Source organism: Alternaria ethzedia, assembly GCF_023757985.1.
Source record: "Alternaria ethzedia strain BMP 0044 chromosome Unknown scaffold_2, whole genome shotgun sequence".
In the NCBI taxonomy this organism is placed as follows: domain Eukaryota; kingdom Fungi; phylum Ascomycota; class Dothideomycetes; order Pleosporales; family Pleosporaceae; genus Alternaria; species Alternaria ethzedia.
The window spans coordinates 1,228,215-1,246,222 of NW_026056195.1; the positions used below are offsets into that span (position 1 = coordinate 1,228,215).

At 51.6% G+C, this 18,008-nt stretch overlaps 6 protein-coding genes across 6 annotated transcripts; 2 read left to right on the forward strand and 4 right to left on the reverse strand.

Moving 5' to 3' along the window:
• Positions 1 to 219: 219 nt before the first annotated feature.
• Positions 220 to 2,718, reverse strand: J4E87_001209 (uncharacterized protein; the record flags this gene model as incomplete). The annotated part of the gene is made up of 1 exon (XM_049372856.1): positions 220 to 2,718. The coding sequence occupies one exon, from the start codon at positions 2,716 to 2,718 to the stop codon at positions 220 to 222; it is 2,499 nt and encodes an 832-aa protein (XP_049237514.1).
• Positions 2,719 to 4,604: 1,886 nt separating this feature from the next.
• On the forward strand, positions 4,605 to 5,459 carry J4E87_001210 (uncharacterized protein; the record flags this gene model as incomplete). Its single annotated transcript, XM_049372857.1, has 2 exons — positions 4,605 to 5,174; positions 5,226 to 5,459. 2 exons carry the CDS (start codon positions 4,605 to 4,607, stop codon positions 5,457 to 5,459), a joined length of 804 nt encoding a protein of 267 aa, XP_049237515.1.
• Positions 5,460 to 5,585: 126 nt separating this feature from the next.
• On the reverse strand, positions 5,586 to 7,543 carry J4E87_001211 (uncharacterized protein; the record flags this gene model as incomplete). Its single annotated transcript, XM_049372858.1, has 3 exons — positions 5,586 to 6,862; positions 6,920 to 7,486; positions 7,537 to 7,543. 3 exons carry the CDS (start codon positions 7,541 to 7,543, stop codon positions 5,586 to 5,588), a joined length of 1,851 nt encoding a protein of 616 aa, XP_049237516.1.
• Positions 7,544 to 11,744: 4,201 nt separating this feature from the next.
• Positions 11,745 to 12,644, reverse strand: J4E87_001212 (uncharacterized protein; the record flags this gene model as incomplete). The annotated part of the gene is made up of 3 exons (XM_049372859.1): positions 11,745 to 11,878; positions 11,941 to 12,453; positions 12,524 to 12,644. The coding sequence occupies 3 exons, from the start codon at positions 12,642 to 12,644 to the stop codon at positions 11,745 to 11,747; spliced, it is 768 nt and encodes a 255-aa protein (XP_049237517.1).
• A 1,389-nt stretch (positions 12,645 to 14,033) lies between these two features.
• On the reverse strand, positions 14,034 to 14,689 carry J4E87_001213 (uncharacterized protein; the record flags this gene model as incomplete). The annotated part of the gene is made up of 2 exons (XM_049372860.1): positions 14,034 to 14,246; positions 14,294 to 14,689. The coding sequence occupies 2 exons, from the start codon at positions 14,687 to 14,689 to the stop codon at positions 14,034 to 14,036; spliced, it is 609 nt and encodes a 202-aa protein (XP_049237518.1).
• A 565-nt stretch (positions 14,690 to 15,254) lies between these two features.
• J4E87_001214 (uncharacterized protein) lies at positions 15,255 to 17,822 on the forward strand (the record flags this gene model as incomplete). Its single annotated transcript, XM_049372861.1, has 3 exons — positions 15,255 to 15,650; positions 15,708 to 17,596; positions 17,648 to 17,822. The coding sequence occupies 3 exons, from the start codon at positions 15,255 to 15,257 to the stop codon at positions 17,820 to 17,822; spliced, it is 2,460 nt and encodes an 819-aa protein (XP_049237519.1).
• Positions 17,823 to 18,008: the final 186 nt, after the last annotated feature.

Here is an 18,008-nt window from a genome sequence, read left to right on the forward strand (position 1 = left end):
TTGCCTGGAAGCAGATCTTTTTGGGCCCATGAGCCCGGTATTGCTATCTAGCTACTGCAAGCCTTTAGCGGTCCGTAAGAGTGTATGCCATGTATACTTGGGGATATGAGGACCGATACTGTGATCCGCGCGCCAACGCATTTATCAAGACTAACAGTATAAAGCTCCGGTCCTTGTTGATTGCTAAGAACCTCGATACTCTTCTCCAAAGTCGCAAGGTCATGTAGACGAATTAGATGTCCTACTCCTAGGTATCCCAAACAAGGTTTTCTTGGGCTTCGGTGTCGCAGCTTTCCTGATACCAAACAGATCATCCGCAATCTTTTGCGCTTCGGCACCTAAGTGCTTCTTGCGCTTTTCATAGAGCTCGGGCGGAAACTCGAACTTCCAGCGATGCTTTCGGATGCAGTCAAGAGCTGCGGGCTTCCCCAACTCCAATGCGAAATCGAGGGCGGTTCGTCGGCTGCAAGACAGATTCGTGATCTCAATAGACGCGTGCTCAAGAAGCACGTCGAGAGCTTCATAGGCGTTCTTGAACAGCGCTAAATGAATCGGGTACCTCCTTACGCCAGAGCATAAATGGCCTAGTATCTCAGGGCTTTGTTCGAGGAGGGCTTGCACGCCGAGGGCATGGTTTCGCTCAATCGCGCGGCGAAGTTCCTGCATCTGCGCATTTTGCTGCTGCGTAAGGCCTCCTTGGGGCGCCACTATTTCAGTCTGTGGGGGATGAGGAGATTCAGGCGCAACAGCCGTCGACAAGATACTGTCATTTGAGATGTGGGGGGTGCTTCCGTATACCGGTGAGCTTGGGCTTTGTACAAGGTCCAAACCTGCCAAAGCATCTGGATAGACGTAGTTCTCAGATGCGATATCATATTTTTCCCACTCTTGTTGAATATAGGCCAGTCTTTCGCGCAGCTCAGATGCCTCTATTCGTCTGCCGCGATCGATCAGAAGAACTCTACCGACAATCACTTTGAGTATGTATAGTACGAACTTCTGCTCGGTTTTGAATGCGTATGAGTCCTCGATCAGAATGTTGGACCAGTCGATGAGACTGGGGTGTAGTGCGGCACGAAGCGGTCCTACTGTATGAGGTATCTCATCATCGCCCGGATCCCGACTTTGTAGATAGTGACAAATGTGTGAAGTTCGGTGTTTCCATGGGTATGAGTCGCTCCTTATGTAGAACAAAGGCTCTCTGCCGCCGAGATTCTGGAATCTGACCATCAGGGAACTCTCCAACTCTGTGACTTCCGTTGATCCGCCATATATGAACGCAAGTACCATAAGTGTGACACAGCCCATAGACCAGACATCACTTCCCCGTCCTGCATGACTAGTCTCTTGCTCTTGTATTTCCGGGGCTTGATATAAACCGGTTGGTCTTGTTGCAGGTAGAGTGGATTCTCGAGAAGTAGCTGTCGAGGTCTGCGCAGATCCAGCCTTTGGCTTTTTCGCAGCCTTCTTTCCAGCCAGACCAAAGTCGCTGAGCTTCCAGGTGAGTTCATACTGCTCTTCGTCTCCGGAACCGGAACGAGTCTCGAAGATCAAGATGTTGTCAGGTTTGATGTCGAGATGGAGAGTGTCGAGCTTGTCATGCAAGCACTCTAATGCTTCGATAATGTCTACAAGACTAGCAAGCAAACGAGATGGTTTGACGGCTTCCTGGGGGCGATTCCTGCCTTTGAGGAGATCACCCAAACTGAAACTTGCCAGTTCAAAAATGAGAGAATGTCTGGTCGGCATTCCTGCCCCGTTGAGCTCAGTAATACTACCCAAATGCAGCATTATCATTTTGTGCTTAGTCTTGTACGTTCTTAGTTCCTCCAAGATTCTGAGCTCGATCTTGAAGTCCTGAGTGGCCTCGAGCATATTGCGCGCAGGTTCCGCCGCCTTGAAGACTTTGAGCGCTACAACTTTCGTGCTGTTCGGATTACCAGGTACAAAGTCCGATTTTTCCTGGTCCTCGTTCTCTCGAATTTCCCAGTGACGTTGTGCTATCTCAGCTTTGAAGACTTGGCCTTGAGAGCCGCTCTTGATGGGTTGATACCTGCCTATGAAAGGCAAGCGTTCGCTGGTGGCGACGTCGTGGTGCTCCAGCTTCTGAATCATGACTGGTTTGAATATCGCTTGATCCAGGAGGATGAGTCTGTGGCACCAATTTGGGACATCATATCCTTTCAGGGTGGTCTTCGTGAACGGTATCGATTCATCAGACGGTATAAGATTGTGAGACTTGGCTGTAGGATGGTCGAACATGATGACCATCCATTCCACGAATAACGAGAGTAATTCCTTGTTGTTCTGGTACAGAAACAGAGCAAGTAGAGCTCTCCAGGATGGTTCATCCAGTGGTTTGCGCTTCGTCGCGTCAATGCAACTATTGATGAACACCTGCATGTCGTCATTTACGAAATCTGAGCCCTTCTCTTCATGAGCAGTACTGGTAGCACTAGTTTGTAAGAACACGCCACCTCCGAAGGAAGAAGTCTCAGTGACCAACTCTGTGAACAACAGCTCCAACGACCTATCGTTGAGTATCTGGTCAAGGTCGGGTTTCGGCAAGAAGGCGCTGCGCTGCGCATCATCTTCTGCGACGTCCTTGGTAGTCCGTTCAACAGCATCTTGTAATTTCTGGGCCAGCTCCTCACACTGAGCTTTGCGTGGTATGGACACGCTGGTCCGCGACGTTGAGAAACTGGGCCTGGCGCTCATCGAACCGGGCTGCCCAGCGGGTCGATTATCAAGGATTCTTCGATCGTCGCACGCGACGGGACTCGCGTCGAAATGCAGGATAGACGCGCTTGGTGGAACCGGCCATGCGCGTCGGTCCCTGCAACGCAGAGAGAGGCCACACGAAGCTCGTTAGCTTGTTGCTTGACGGGAGCCACTGGTAGCAAAGTTGGGGTAAGACGTCCACTGGCACTCAGAACTATGGGGCAGCGATGCAGCAAGACACTTCCGGGCTGTAGGCAACATCGCCCATGTGAACGGCGTCATCGCTTGATTGCCAAGGGGCCGCGTCGCGCGGGGCCCCGGCGCCCGCGTGTCGCCAGGCTCCACTTCCAATCTTGAAAGGCTCGACCTGCCCGCAGCAGCGTGGCGTTTCAAGTGGCAGGCATGGCACCGCGTGTACTGTTCCGCCTTCGAATACCTGCCTGCCCAGCTGCAGGCCAGTATTTTGACAACACGACGCCGGTGTATAGATGATGAGCAGGACCTACCCAGGTATGCAGGTAGGCTTGCGCCAACGCAGACACCCCCCGGCTTGCTGGAGACCGAATTGATCTTGTCTCAGCCTTGTACAGATTACATCAGGCTATAAAGTCCCCCAGCGGCGGGCAGATGCTATCCTGCCTTGTCTCAGCTTCGCCACCACCAAGCCATGATACAACAGCAAGCCCTCCAACGGTACTACAGCCGTGACAAGCTACAAAAGTTCCTCAGAAACAAATTCGGTGATAACATCAATTTCAACATCCAAAGAGCTGGAGAGGAGTACTTAACGTTCGAGGCTCCTGAGCTTTTGACGGCGGTAAGTCGCTCAGAAAGGCCCACTAGGCTGTGCTGACATCATTAGGATGACTGGAGGTAATACAATGCGCCCATTGTTTTCGCGACCGGTAAACGCTAACGGGAGGCATTCTACTAGTGATGCAAAGGACTGAGGCGCTGTGCCTGTCAGCCCGTCCAGGCAGTGCGGGGCCCCTCAGGATTGGATAAGGCCATGCCGCGGTTTTGGGAAGGCGAGGAGCGAACACGTACTTATTGCAAATATCACGGAGCGTCTCTGCGCAAAGTCTTACTACCCTGCAATTCACAATTCCGATATGTCTTCTAGTACTCGGCAAAACGACGAGAGTGCGCATGACCTTCATGCACTCGCCCTATCAACGTCACAGATACAGGCCTGCATCCTCGGCTGCCATCAGTTGTTCTCGAAGCGCAAGGAGAGCCATTTGCTCAAGGTCACTCGCTTCGCACGTGATGCGTCGCATACTCCATCAACCCAAAGCTTTACCAGCAGTTCGCAACTGTCGGCTTACTTTGACAATAATTCAAACGATGCAGATGGACAGAGTAGTGATTTGGAAATATAGTGAGTAGACTTGAATGATTCTGCCTCCAGGCTGATGAGATTTGTTAGTACGGTTCACCAAAAAGACACATGGGCGCCTCTCAATATCAGCAGCGACATGATATCGCTTCTCATAGATCGTTACCACCTGAGCCCTGGATTCCTTCAAATTTTGACGTGCTTCAAAGATCGACATCTGCCGACGGAAGAGGGATTCTCCAGCGCGTCGCAATCGCATTTCACGGATAAACGCTCTGGTATGTCATCTCTAATCGACATCCAAATCCAATGTGGTAACGATTGTTTAGAGTTCGGTTGGGTCTTCAAATACTCGGAACAGAAAGCTGTCACCACGGGAAACCCATGGCGCATTCGACAAACAGGAATTTACCACTTTGCTGACCAGAAGCGGGCGAGATCAACATTGTTCATTATACATCCGAGCCCGACCGCTCACTTCGACGCCTACCTTCATCAGGTACTACAACAACCGGACGCCAGACTTAGGCTGCTGTCAAATCCCATGCTGGTCCACTCGATGCTGATATCCACACATCTCAGCTCCTGGCGTGACTATCTTGAGTACCACGAGGCTAAGCTTCTTCATCTAGTGAGTCCTCCCGTCGATAATGAGAATGTTTTGAAGTATCTACTGACCGATGCAAAGGATATGAAGCCAGCCTGCACGTCGCTTACACAGTCCTTGGTTACATTCGAAACTCTGAAAGAAGTCCGTGCGATTGAGAAGAACATCCTGCCGCTAGAGCCCATCCTAGCATCATTCGAAAGGTTGACGAGAGATCTCGAAGAAGCCAACAATGTCTTCTCTGGCGTGATCAAAGGAAAAGATGACACTGCCGTAGTTATAAGAGCGGCACTCACCCAGTTTCGCAAGGATGCCACATCATACAGAGGACAGGTTCTATACATGAACAAGCGGGCCCAGTCAACTACTCAGTCGATGCTGGATACACTGAACCTGAGTCAGAGCAAGAATACGTTCGACATGGGCAGATCAGCACGAGAGGACTCTGTCGCAATCAGAGCGATCACCCTGGTCACATCATTTTATCTCCCGTTTTCATTCGTTGCGGTAAGTGTTCCATGGCAGCTATGAAGACTGAATGCGGCTGAAGACTTACAGACCATGTTTGGCATGAACCTTGTCGATTTCGACTCGGAGTCTCGCAACCTTGTGCTCTCGAAACAGCTCTGGCTTTATTTCGTCATATCAGTTCCTTTGACTGCTTTGACGCTGGCTTGTTGGAAGTGGAGAATGCGGATGTATCGCGATGGCGACATGTATGAGGAGGGAAGGTCGAGGGTAAAGGTGGGGCCGCGGAAGAGTAACTCAAATATCGAAATGGGTCAGTATTGAAACACGGTGATTTGGGAACTTCATTGCAACACGTTTTGCTGCCATCGCAACGATGTCTACGAAGTATGATGTGGAACCATTTCAGCTCAAGTACGTGCGTGTCTATAGGTTGCAGGGTGCCGTGCTTCAATCGCAACGATCGGTTTCTCTGTCGCTCGGTATCTCATCTACCTCGTCTTCGCTCGAGCATGAAGAGTCCGGAGGACCGGGATGAGTGGTTTTCGATCTTTGTGCGCGCTTTTTCTTCTCCCACTCTTTCCTTGGTGATTCAAGTCTCTCCGGATAGCCACACTCTTTCCAATCCCTGGAGGTCAATCGCAAGCACCACTCTACTGGTTGGGTGAATCTACGCGATATCGTTTTGAGAGTATAGATGAACATGAACCTGGTGGTGATATCGAGCTGCTCGAACACTTCCTCTAGGTCCTCTTTCCCGGTACTGGGAACAAGCCAAAAACAAAGAAACCATGCGAGAAGGTTGGTACCTGCAAACAACAAGAGCACGCCGAACTGACCAAGCGTATCCAGCAGCCATGGGGCTAAGACAGCAAGGAGTCCGGCTCCCATAAAGTTCCAACAGACAGCGAGGCTCATACCGAGTTCTCGATTAACGAGGGGAAAGACTTCTGCTGAGATGACGAAAGCTGCTGGACCCTCCCCGACCGAATATGCGATTATGAAAACAACCAAGAAGATGTAGTGTCCAGCGATGTACCCATCCTTTGGCTGGTTGGGAATCTTTGGGATTACGGCAGACATTAGCAAAGCCCCGGCCATTACTGGGAATGTCCAGTTCAAGACACGTCTCCGTCCATCGGTAATGTCGATAACGAATAGGGCAGGAATTGTAGCTATAAAGTTGAGGAGCATCAACCCAAGCGAAGCGCCCAGTAGCGTTATATTCCGGTCTGAGGTCTTTTCGGAGTTGTCGCATTCGGGGTTGTCGTCGAAGAAGGAGTATTTGAAGAAGTGGTCGGACATGAAAGCTATCAAGTTGATACCGCACAGTTGTTGTGATATCATTACAGCAGCTGCAGCTCGATGCGCTCTATTCGTATATCCAGAGCGGAAGAAAATCAACGTGACTCTTTCTCGCCAGCTGATGTGCTGAATAACATCACGGAAGGGACTCTTCGCATTTGTATTTCGACTGGCCGCACTGGTCGTGTAGGAGTGACCATCTAATGCTGCCTTCAGCCGACGCTGCTCGTCGATGAGGCGCGTGTGCATTAGGAACAGTTCGCCGGCGGCAAGTATGGGAACAACTTCGCCTCGAAGATCGACTAGAGACTTGTAGGCCTTCCGAATTTTGACTCCCCTGCGTGGATCGTTCTTCGACAGCTTGCCATTCTGGGAAAGATTCCCTACGCTACCGCTTTCCTTCAACAGCCATCGAGGGGATTCTGCACAGAGGTTTAGCATTCAATAACTGGGACCCTCGAGCCACATGAACCGCTTACCAGGTGAGAAGAGGATCAATGATAGCAAGAGTAGTGCGGGGATGAAAGCGGAGATAAACATGTAGCGCCAACTTGAATGCACGTCAAGGCGATATACGGCCATGTTTGCAACAGATCCGGCGGCCAGCCCGAATGCCACGAAAAGTTGCCAGAAGACCAGTAAGAAGCCGCGCACATCTTTGGGCGAGGTTTCAGACAGCAGAATAGGAACGATTGAAGCTTTGCCTGCCATGCCAGCACCTAATAGAATTCTGAACACGAGAAGATGCTCCCATTTGTGGACCGAAGCTGAGCCCACGACCGATATGAAGCTGAATATGCCCGCAACACATATAGCGCCGCGACGGCCAAAGGGGAGTCTGTTGATTGGGTCGGTGATGATGAGACCTAGTATCGCACCAGCGAAAAACGGTACGCCGATTGTGACCCCGAGCAGCCAGGCACTGCGGTCGGTCTTGACATCGAGGTTGTTGTCTGTCCGTCTCGTGATACCCGTGCTGGGAGCTCCGGCGCAAGATTTATCCGAGTCGTCTATACCCAAGGCTTTCATTACTTCGATACTAGCTCCTCCAGATTGTCAGTCAAAAGAGATGACTGCTTCTTTCGAATTATCTTACCGGCCATAGCAGCTTGATCCCAACCTCTGGAGAAACGTCAGCCACGAATCGCATGCACTCAGCATAGCACTCACTGTGTCATTGCCGCAAAGATGCAAGCGACGATCAACAGCCAATGTAACCTCGATAAATTTCTCAGTGTTTCCCACCTACTCTGTGGCAGAAAAGCCCTGTATAAAACCTCGCTTTCCAGTCGTGTATATTTGTGCTCGCCGACGCGTAACTCGATGGGTCTGTGCGGTTCATTGGGGTTACCTGAACGCCAATCTTGGATGGCCTCGAATTCGACTTTGATGTCAACTTGCGATCGAAGGGCGAGGACACCGCGGACAATTACATCCCGCTCGACTGGTATACGATATTTCTTGTGGAATCTTTGGGCTTCTACCTGCGTAACGCCATTGAGTGGATTATCCGCTGCAAGACTGTGGAGCATGATTAGAGACGATCTCAACGCATCATGAACAACATCATACCTGGGGTTGTCTTCGACCATAGGCCTGTGTGCGGATGCTACCGATTGAGTGGCCATACTCGTAGGCGTAGCCATTCTTGTCGGGTACTAACAGATAATAGAGTGGAGCAGCACGCAACGTACAACGACCAACGATCAAGGGTGGAGAAAAGGTAACATAGCTTGTACCTGGAAACGCGTCATATATGTCCGCAGCCTACATCAAGAACTTGCCAAAGCTGACAAAGAGAAAGAAGGCAACAAGGCGCCATGAGCCACCTGGACGGCATTCGTTGCCACGCATGAGCAGTAAGTATGCCGCGTCGTAATGTGGAGGTTTACGGCGTCCAAACAGCCACTAGCGACGCTGCTAGCGAACTCAGCCTGGCTGTTGTGCGACCCGAGGGCGTGGAGGTCGCGTTTATGGCCTAGGCAAGAGGTCCTCCTATCCTCACCGGTCATCCAACCACCGTGGTGAGATCCACAGGGTCAGACATTTAGTTTAAAAACACTCTGTAATTGATAAGCGACCTCTTGGATTATTGAGAAAGAAGTAGATGGAGTTGTCGACAAAGCAGTTTGAAGATGGTTGAAAATGATGTTGTCGCGATGGCCCAAGTAGGACGCGCAGATGGGGACGCGGTTCTAATGGCCCCCGCCCCCCAATATTTCGCGCTTATGCCAAGCCCAGTCCTCCCTTCACAACTACCGAATCTCCGATGTGGTAAACTTTCTTTTTGCACGCCCAGGGCCGCGCTGATCGAGATCGAACCGGCACTCTTGCACGCCACTTCTCTCTATTCCGGCTTATGATAGCCCAGCAGAACCTTTGGTTTGTTATCAGTACAGATTTCAGGCGAGATTGCCTGCTGATGATGAGGCCGGGGTGAACACCCTCAAGAACACGTGACGCGGCACAACGAAAGCGCTGCACGTGTTATCAGAAGGAAGAGTCTTCCCTCGCACATCCCGCTGTTGCCTCCTGTTGTTGTCAAATTTCATCTCGTTTTTCAACAGTCGCCTCAGCCAGAGTCTGACGGAAAGGCCTTCTCGCCAATATCGCCTGGCACCACGTTCTTTGTTAGCTCAATAAGGCCAAATAACCCGACTCCATTGCTACTACGGCGCGTGCCGAATACCGCGAGGTTTTGGCTTGGATGTTGCTCTAGACACTCGTTCTTACTTCGATATGGAGAGTGACCTCGGAACTTGAGGGATCAACCAAACACCGGATTGTTGATCTTGTCGTTGTGGTTAACGAAAGTTGGCCTATACGACAAAGTCGATGCTGGGTTTGAGACCGATATGCAGGCCAAGACTTTGCTGCTGCTGTTGCAGTCGCCAGACAGATTTGTGACAGGTTTTGACGATCGAAGAGGTCCCTTTGGCCCGACTCCAGGTCCCTAGAAGGAACTACACGATCGCGTACTCCTTGCCACCCTCCGCAGCGAAGTCTATCCAAGTCGCTCGATGCCTGATTGGGTAATAGCGATCCAACATCTTGTCTCCGTATCCTGGTACGTAAGCTATATTGATCATTTCGTGTAATTCAGTTTCTGGTATTGGTGCCAAGATGAAAGGAACCTCTGTCCCAAATAAACAGACCAGTATAGCGCCATTGGGTATAGGTCGACAATCTCGATGCAATGAGATGCCTATGTCTCCTTCTTCAGTGACAACGATATCACGGCCTCCTAGGTGTCCAGAGTAGGTATTGCCGCCGAAATCATAGAGTAAATTGAGCGTGAAGTCGGAGCGGAAATCATCTCTACTTCCAAGCAGAAAGCTGGTGAAGCGACGAAGAGTCCCGGTGTTGATTGTTCTTTTTCTTCGAATTGCTTGTAGGAGAGTACGTGGTGATATGCCTCGAGGTTTTAAGATGTTATGGTAAAAGTCGTATGTCTCAGTGTTCGTTCTCTGAGTTTGGAAACCCATATCGTGATTACCCCCGGACCATGAAAACCTTTGTGTCTCACAAACAGTACCCACGTACCTACCATGGGCATAAAGCGTCTGCCAATCCCTTGATAGGTGTATCGAGCCTCGTCGCTTCTTTCGCTCTTCCACGTCCAGCTTCGAGTTGGGCACGTCGTTGAGATGAACATCTGTAGGAACTGAGGTGAAATCTAGCACCCAGGACGACTTTGTCCAATTTTTCCGATCAAAGCATCCAGTAGGTCCTGTGTATTCATTGAGATAGGGAAACGCGGATTCTTCCAAGATGGAGACAACTGTGGCCTCAACCAATACCTGCCACAGGGATTTCGAATAATCAACTGCTATTGCTTCGGTAACTTGGAATTTGCATAGTCCCAGAAGTCCATAGACCTTATCGCGCGGGTCTGCAGATATCGATTTTTGTGATCCGATCAGGCACCAATACAAGCCTCTGTGACTGCCAGAGCGTGATCTAATCTCTGCCAATGACGAGACGCGGTTCCAGCCGTTCTTAAACTGCACTCGAAGCTGAACGTCGTCCGGTCCTTCTAACCCGTCGGAGATAAGTGTGTCGTAAACAGATTCCGAGAAACTTGACCAACTTGTGCTCAAGCTACCGATCAGCACAATCGGATCTTTTCTCGCTAATGCCAGCTCTTGAACGACCCAAAGTCGACGAAACCAGGGTAACTCCATGATATCTACGAAATGCTGAAATATATGGAGCGGAACATGGGGTAAACTCTCGCTCCCCTCTTCGCCCCCCTCTTCTTGTAGCGTGATGAACCAGAGCGCTTGGCAGTCATCTGGATGCGAACAAGCCGCATTATTCGGCCACTCGCCGAGCCATATCAAGACGTCTTTCGCAGATGTATAGATCATAGCCATATGCTGAACCTGATGGGATCTTTCCTCTATGTCTCGCTGATTGATGCACAGTGCGTCAATCCAGAGTGTACGTGGCTTGTCGCCAAACCGAAGACGCCTCAGCCCTGAATCGAGGCTTTCGGTGATATGCAGCTCGATCCCATCAACCAGTACTCTGCGAGGGCTAATCGCCGTTCCCCAGGCGTATGACAAAGCTTCATATTCGAATTTGCGGTGGAAGGGACGCTCGTACCAGTGCTCATCGTCTGATTTCTCTTGATTTGGGTTTGTCAGGTCTGACATGTTCTCATCTGATCCCTCATCTGTTACCCGCTGTTCCAGCTTGACGGTGTGTAGCGACAGGCTAATCGGGTCATCGTATCCACCTGGCAACAACTCGACTAAGCGAATCTCTCCGGCATCTGAATCGATGGGCTGATATGGCGATATCTCTGAACCCGTTGTAAGTGGTGCTTGGAGGGCTTCCATCGAGCCCCGCCAATGGTGCAACGCGGCTGCCTAAAGCGTTCGAAATTCCGTGTCGCAATCGATCAAATAGTATTGTAATGTAACTTTAGTACGGATGATGCATGTGCGAGCGATTGGTAGAAGAATGTTGGTGCAGTGGGACGTTTGGTAAGAGAAGTGAGACTCGATGAAGCGAAGAGGGGCAGGAGCGGCCGCCTTAGGTTTACCTACCTAGGTAGGTAGGCAGCAACACCCGTGACGAGGCTGATGACTAAGTCCAGCCACCCACACAATCGGCGAACACACTTGTCATACCAAGACTGAGCCATTGTATGGAGTAATAGTAGAGCAAATACGCCTAACACTCATGACATGTACATAACGAAATCGTCCGAGCTCCCTGAGCTCATACATCATACACCATCTTCCTTCCCACTCAGCTTCCAGCGCGTGATCACCAGCCACAACCCGCAAAACCCCCTCACTGCAACAGAGAAAAGCCAGTACCCTGACCCGCAGCCTCCATCAGCGCACGAGTGAACTTAGTACGCTCGCTAGTCTGCATCACAGTCGGGCGGCGAGTCCAGCCAATCTCAGTAGGCATGCGCTCGTTGCCTACATCACATGCGTTAGCGACTACTCTCTATCCACCTGCTCACAAAAAGATTGAAACTTACGCAACCAGTACTCAATAAAGTCCTTCCTAACAGTACTCGTAGTGCCATCCGCCATAATCTCAAAGAACGAAGCGCATTCACCCCAACTAAACCCATCCGCCAACAACGAAGCCTTGTGCTCCGGGTTAGTCTTCTTAGATGTCTCAAGGCGTGCCATGCGGGCGTCGGCGAGCTGTTGAACGGTGATTTCCGGGGTCGTGAAGAAAGAGGCTGTCTCCGCCCAGACGGTTTCGTTGAAGGGGAGGGGGTTGGCGAAGAAGCGATCGGAGCGACTCAGGCTGAAGTCGTGCTCCAGCACGCCCTCACGGCCCAAAGTGTCGAGGTCGAATGTACGTGCGAAAGGCTCTGGGTTGGTGCGTACGGCTTGCGAGAAGAGGATGATGGCGTCGCTCTTGGCGATGTTGAAGCCTTCGAGCATGGCATCGGCGAGGATGTCGCGGGTGATTCGCCGGCCGTCATGCGGCAGGTAGCCATGGTTGGCGAGAGTGTTCATGCCGGGGCATGGGCCGCGTGCTGTTGAGTCACTGATTAGTGTGATGCTCCTATCACGGCCAGACATGTCTGTTTAGATGTTGCAACTAACCATCGGTAGGACCTGGAGCTGTCCAGTTCCTGGGCACCCAGGCCTGGCGAGCGACATAGGTCGGGAAAGCCGAGGCTGACGCAAAGATAGCGAGAACGCTGATAGTAGATGAGACCTTCATGGTGGTTCTAAATGAGAGAACGGGCAGAGTAATGATGGGAATGGATCTCAAAAATGAATTTTAACGAAAGGATGTGAAGGTATGACTGTCAATGAGTGATTCGCTTGAAGTGATCTCTGCTGGTGCCTATAAACTCTTTGAGCATTCAGATTATATATCGACCTGCTTCGAGTGACAGCTACACATCGTTGTCAGGCGTGAAACTCGTCAATGGCATCGCCAGCCCTCGGCCCCAACATCTAAAGGACGTTGCACCACGCCATTTGGGGTGCCTCGGCTCGTGAAGTCGACGAAGAGATGCGATACGTGAACTTTTTGACGGTTTTCTGGGATGTGCTTGATGGATTTGCGGTGGGAGAGGTAAAAGAAACACTCGAGGACTTGGCGGTTCGGAATAAACAACCGACAAGCCACAACTCATTTCGCGTCCGTTACAACGATCTCGGCGTACGTATGGAAGTGGATCGCATCCTATCACATCGCGATGCGCCGGTAACGTTCCTCGGTTCGAAAGGACAGACCCATAAGTATTGGGATGGGAAACGACGTATGGGATTCTTCCTAGTCGGTCATCTTCTAGGGAGAGTGGACATGGCAGTGCGCAGCGTCCAAAACTCTTATTACCATACAACAAAAGCCTTGGAAGTGGTAAGAAATACCGGGTTTGACAAGTTCAACAGATTCTATCGCAACGCAGGCTTTAGAAAAGGCGGTTCAGATTGCAAATCGCCGCGATGATCCACCTAGTTGTTGTTGACAATCGTGAGATGGCTAGCATGATCAGGGTGCTCTCTACCAGGTCAGCTGACGATGACTCCGAACAAACCACAGTTAGGCCGACCATGTCATTTGCGGTAGACCGTCCTGAGTGTTACCAGCTGATCGGGCGTGTTCCTCTCGATCTGAGGGTCGTGATTTCACCTCAGACTGGCACGAAACACCATCCCCACAAATTTAGGCCTCGGCAGTTTCGCGACATACCACATCCTCCGATGCTTTTTATCCAGTCCGATGGAGGTCATAATTTGTTTGGCAATGGACGTCATGTTCGCGTCGGGCGCTTTTCTGTGCAAATCAAACTGCACATCCATCGTTCAGGATTGACATCAAGTTGGACAAAACGATGCGATCGAAGGGTGTATACCGCGGTACGGGCAGCACGATCTTGAACGAACAAAAGTAAGTCTAGCATCACTGTAAGCACTTCTTTGCGCGTGTGGAAAAGTTCCAGGGCCGTGTGTATTCGAGGTGCACTCAGCCACCCGGAAACGCTGTATCGCAACGAAAACTCCTGAGTGGTATTCAAACAATGTTATACAGGCTGTCGGCGGTTGTCCGAGAAATCGACCGTGTCGACAAGTGGACGTTTTTATCTCGAATGCGTAACGTTTAGTCTTGCGAGGGTTTCGATGGTTCCGGCTGCGCGGCCAGGCGGTTGTCGCCCTTGGGCTTAGATTCGGCGTGGAATTGTGCGGATCTGGGTGTGGTGCTGCCGTCATCCCAGAATTCAACATCGCCTTCTGCGCTTAAGGAACCCCTCTTGACTAGGCTGCCTTTCTCCCGCATGAGGTCCTCGATCGTGACGGACTTGTCTGAGAATACCTGGGAACTATTAGCCTCCAGCCATGCCAACTATCCATGGGCCATACCTTGAGGTGGTCTGCAATGAGATGCCGATTCTTGCAGCCCGGACATTGGATTAAAACAGTCCCATGATGGTAGCCTTGCTTCGACAATCGATGTGAAGAGCGTGTCTTGCAGACGTTGCAGGTAAATGTGAGTTCGTATGACGGGACTTGTTCGCGCTCTAGTCGTGAGTCTGGCGCATCTGTTGACGTGGGAGGAGCCGCGCTTGACTCAAAGCGGACAGTAGAAGGTAACCGCGCACGTGATAGTATGAGTGGAGGTCGTATGGCAGCTGACGTTCGCGGTGTGTGGAAGAGGCGCTTTGCGGGCGCTGGAATGCGCTCGGCATGGGGGATTCGTGCAGTTCGGGGCGCAGTGCTTCGGGCGATGCCGCGCAACAAAGAGGTGGAGGAGCGCATGACGATATGACACAAACTGACACGACTCAAAGATGGTGAAAGAGTGAGCTGGCGACTGTGAAACGGCGTGTGAGGTATGACGAACGGAAGTGCAGCGGGCAAAGAATAATTGACCGAGCGCCAAGCCATGACGACGGCGAGCTCTCGTGCAGCGGGGACCCTCGCCCGCAACACGCCCGGCACCTGAACTTCGCCATCACTCGCGTCTGCCGCCACGCGTGCCATTCCTTCACTGTCACCCTCGGCGAGCTGCGTGCTAGCCCCCAAATGTTCCTTTGAACCATCGGCCTCTTCCTTACACCCACGCCACACCGGGCATCTGCACCGCCAGCCTACCTCCGCCTGCGACCGCACCGAGGTTCGAAGCTCTAGATATCACACGATCAGAAGAAGGCAGGAGCGAAGATGATCGCAGGACGAGGAAGACAGCGGATACGGCCGCCAAGGAGGGTACGTACTGCGCGCTCACTTTCACCTTCACTTTCACCTTCCTCGCGTGCTAGCCTACGCCGCTCAACCTCGCTGTCACGAAAAAGGACTCCATGCTGTAGACTCAACACTAATCATGGCGCGTTCGCAGGGTCTGCACGGCGACGAGGTCGATTTCGAGAACACGTGGGCCACCATCGAGGCGGCCTTTAGGGAGATCCACACAAAGAATGCGTCCAAGCTGTCGTACGAGGAGCTTTACCGCCACGCATACCGAATCGTTCTGAAGAAGAAAGGCGAGGCTCTCTACGAGAAAGTTCACGAGTTCGAGCGAAATTGGTTGAGCACCGAGGTCCGAGCCTCAATCTCGCAATTGCTCTCAACGAACCTACTTGTAGACGCGCAGAGTATCGGAGGAACCACACCGAATGAGCGACGTGTAGCGGGCGAGAGGTTCCTGAAAGGGCTGAAGCAGGCATGGAGCGATCACCAGATCTGCACCAGCATGCTGGCAGACGTGCTCATGTACATGGTAAGATGATATTTGGACGGACTGAGCTGAGGATTTTAGCTAACACGGCCTGCTTAGGACCGTGTCTACTGTGCTGACCATCGCCGCCCATCAATTTACAACGCCGCCATGGTTCTGTTCCGCGACGAAATCCTCAATTCCAAGATATCCCCGACCGACGCTCGAGCGATCCTCAACCTCTTGAACAACATCATCCTCGACCAGATACAGATGGAGCGCGACGGCGACGTCATCGACAAGCAGCTCATCAAGTCCTGCGTGTATATGCTCGAGGGCCTACACGAGGGCGAGATAGAGGCGGAGGACCAGCGACTGTACAACACGTCTTTTGAAGTGGAGTATCTGGACACCAGCAGAGCCTTTTACCGCGAAGAATCGGAGCTCTTACTACGCGACGCGCATGCCGGCGCATACTGCAAACACGCGCGACGCAGAATTTACGAAGAGGACGAGCGCTGCAAGCAAACACTTCTGGACACTACGGGACCGAAGATTCAGAAAGTCGTAGAGGAAGAAATGATCAAGTTCCGGATACACGAGCTTGTAGAAATGGAGAGCGGTGTACGCTTCATGATCGACAACCATAGACTTGAAGAGCTGAACCTCATCTACGACCTAAACAGGCGGGTAGATGAGAAGAAGATCCAGACAACCCGAGCCATTCAGCAGCGCATTGTCGAGATGGGCTCAGACATCAACAAGGACGCGATCGCGGCGTCACTGGCGCCAGCCGTTGCACCTGCCGCCGATTCAGCCGACAAGGGCAAGGGTGCTGCGCAAGAGAAGAGCCTGAACCAGCAGACTGTCGCTGCGATCAAGTGGGTCGAGGATGTCCTTGCCCTGAAAGATCGGTTTGACAAGATTTGGCGAGAGTCATTCGAGTGCGATCCGCTACTGCAACAGGCGCAAACAGCAAGTTTCTCCGATTTCATCAACTCGGTGACATTCCCACGATCATCCGAATACATCTCCCTCTTTATCGACGAAAACATGAAGAAGGGCATCAAGGGCAAGACTGAGGCTGAGATTGACGCGGTTCTGGAGAAGGCCATCATCCTGCTACGATACGTACAGGACAAGGACCTTTTCGAGCGCTACTACAAGAAGCATCTGTGTCGCCGTCTGTTGATGAACAAGTCCATCAGCAACGAAGTAGAGAAGCAAATGATCTCCAAGATGAAGATCGAGCTCGGCAACAATTTCACTCTGAAGCTGGAGGCCATGTTCAAGGACATGACCATCTCCGAAGAGCTTACTGCTGGCTTCAAGAAGCACGTGGAAGGCCTCGGAGAGAAGGATCCTAAGCGCATCGAGCTGTCTATTAACGTGCTGACCAGCATGACATGGCCTCTCGAGACTATGGGTGGAGCTGCCGCCGACGAAGAGGACAAGCGACCACGATGCAATTACCCTCTCGTTGTAGACAAGCTCAAGCGCGGATTCGAAAAGTTCTACAGCCAGAAGCATTCCGGACGACAGCTTACCTGGCTCCCCAATATGGGATCAGCAGACATCAAAGCTGTCTTCCCCAAGGTCCCTCAGAAGGATGGCTCTGTCAAGGAGCGTCGCCACGATCTCAATGTGTCGACATATGGCATGATCATCCTGCTTCTCTTCAACGAGCTTGATGCCGGCGAACGCCTAACATTCGAAGAGATCCAAGCCCAGACAAACATCCCTCCTAGTGATCTCATCCGTAACTTACAGTCGCTCGCCGTCGCACCTAAGACACGCATTTTGATCAAGGAGCCCATGTCCAAGGATGTCAAGCCCACCGATAAGTTCTCCTTCAACGAAGGCTTCCAGGGCAAGTTCGTTAAGATCAAGGTTGGTGTCGTCAGCGGCGGCAACAAGGTCGAGAGCGATCGTGAGCGTCGCGAGACCGAGAAGAAGAATGACGATTCGCGAGGCTTCTGCATTGAGGCCGCCGTTGTGCGTATCATGAAGTATGTATTCTTCAAAACCTATACAACGTCAAACATGCTAACAAGAAACAGACAACGCAAAGAGCTCTCACATCAACAGCTCATGTCCGAAACCCTCAGCCAACTCGTCGGCCAATTTAAACCCGAGGTCACCATGGTCAAGAAACGCATTGAGTCGCTCATTGAGCGTGAATACCTGGAGCGCGTAGACGGCGCGCAGACTGATTCGTATAGGTATCTGGCTTAGAGAGCAGAAAAGGGGTATTTGCACAGCACTTCAGCAGGATGTTTGCGGGCGTTTTCGGGGTTGGTCGCTAAATTTGAGGGGGCGGACTACCCTTATGGAATGAATGAATGCATAGCTTGGCGTCGATGGAGTATGGGCTTGGGAGTCATGTGGGAGATTTTTGTAGATACCTTTTACAATCAAAAG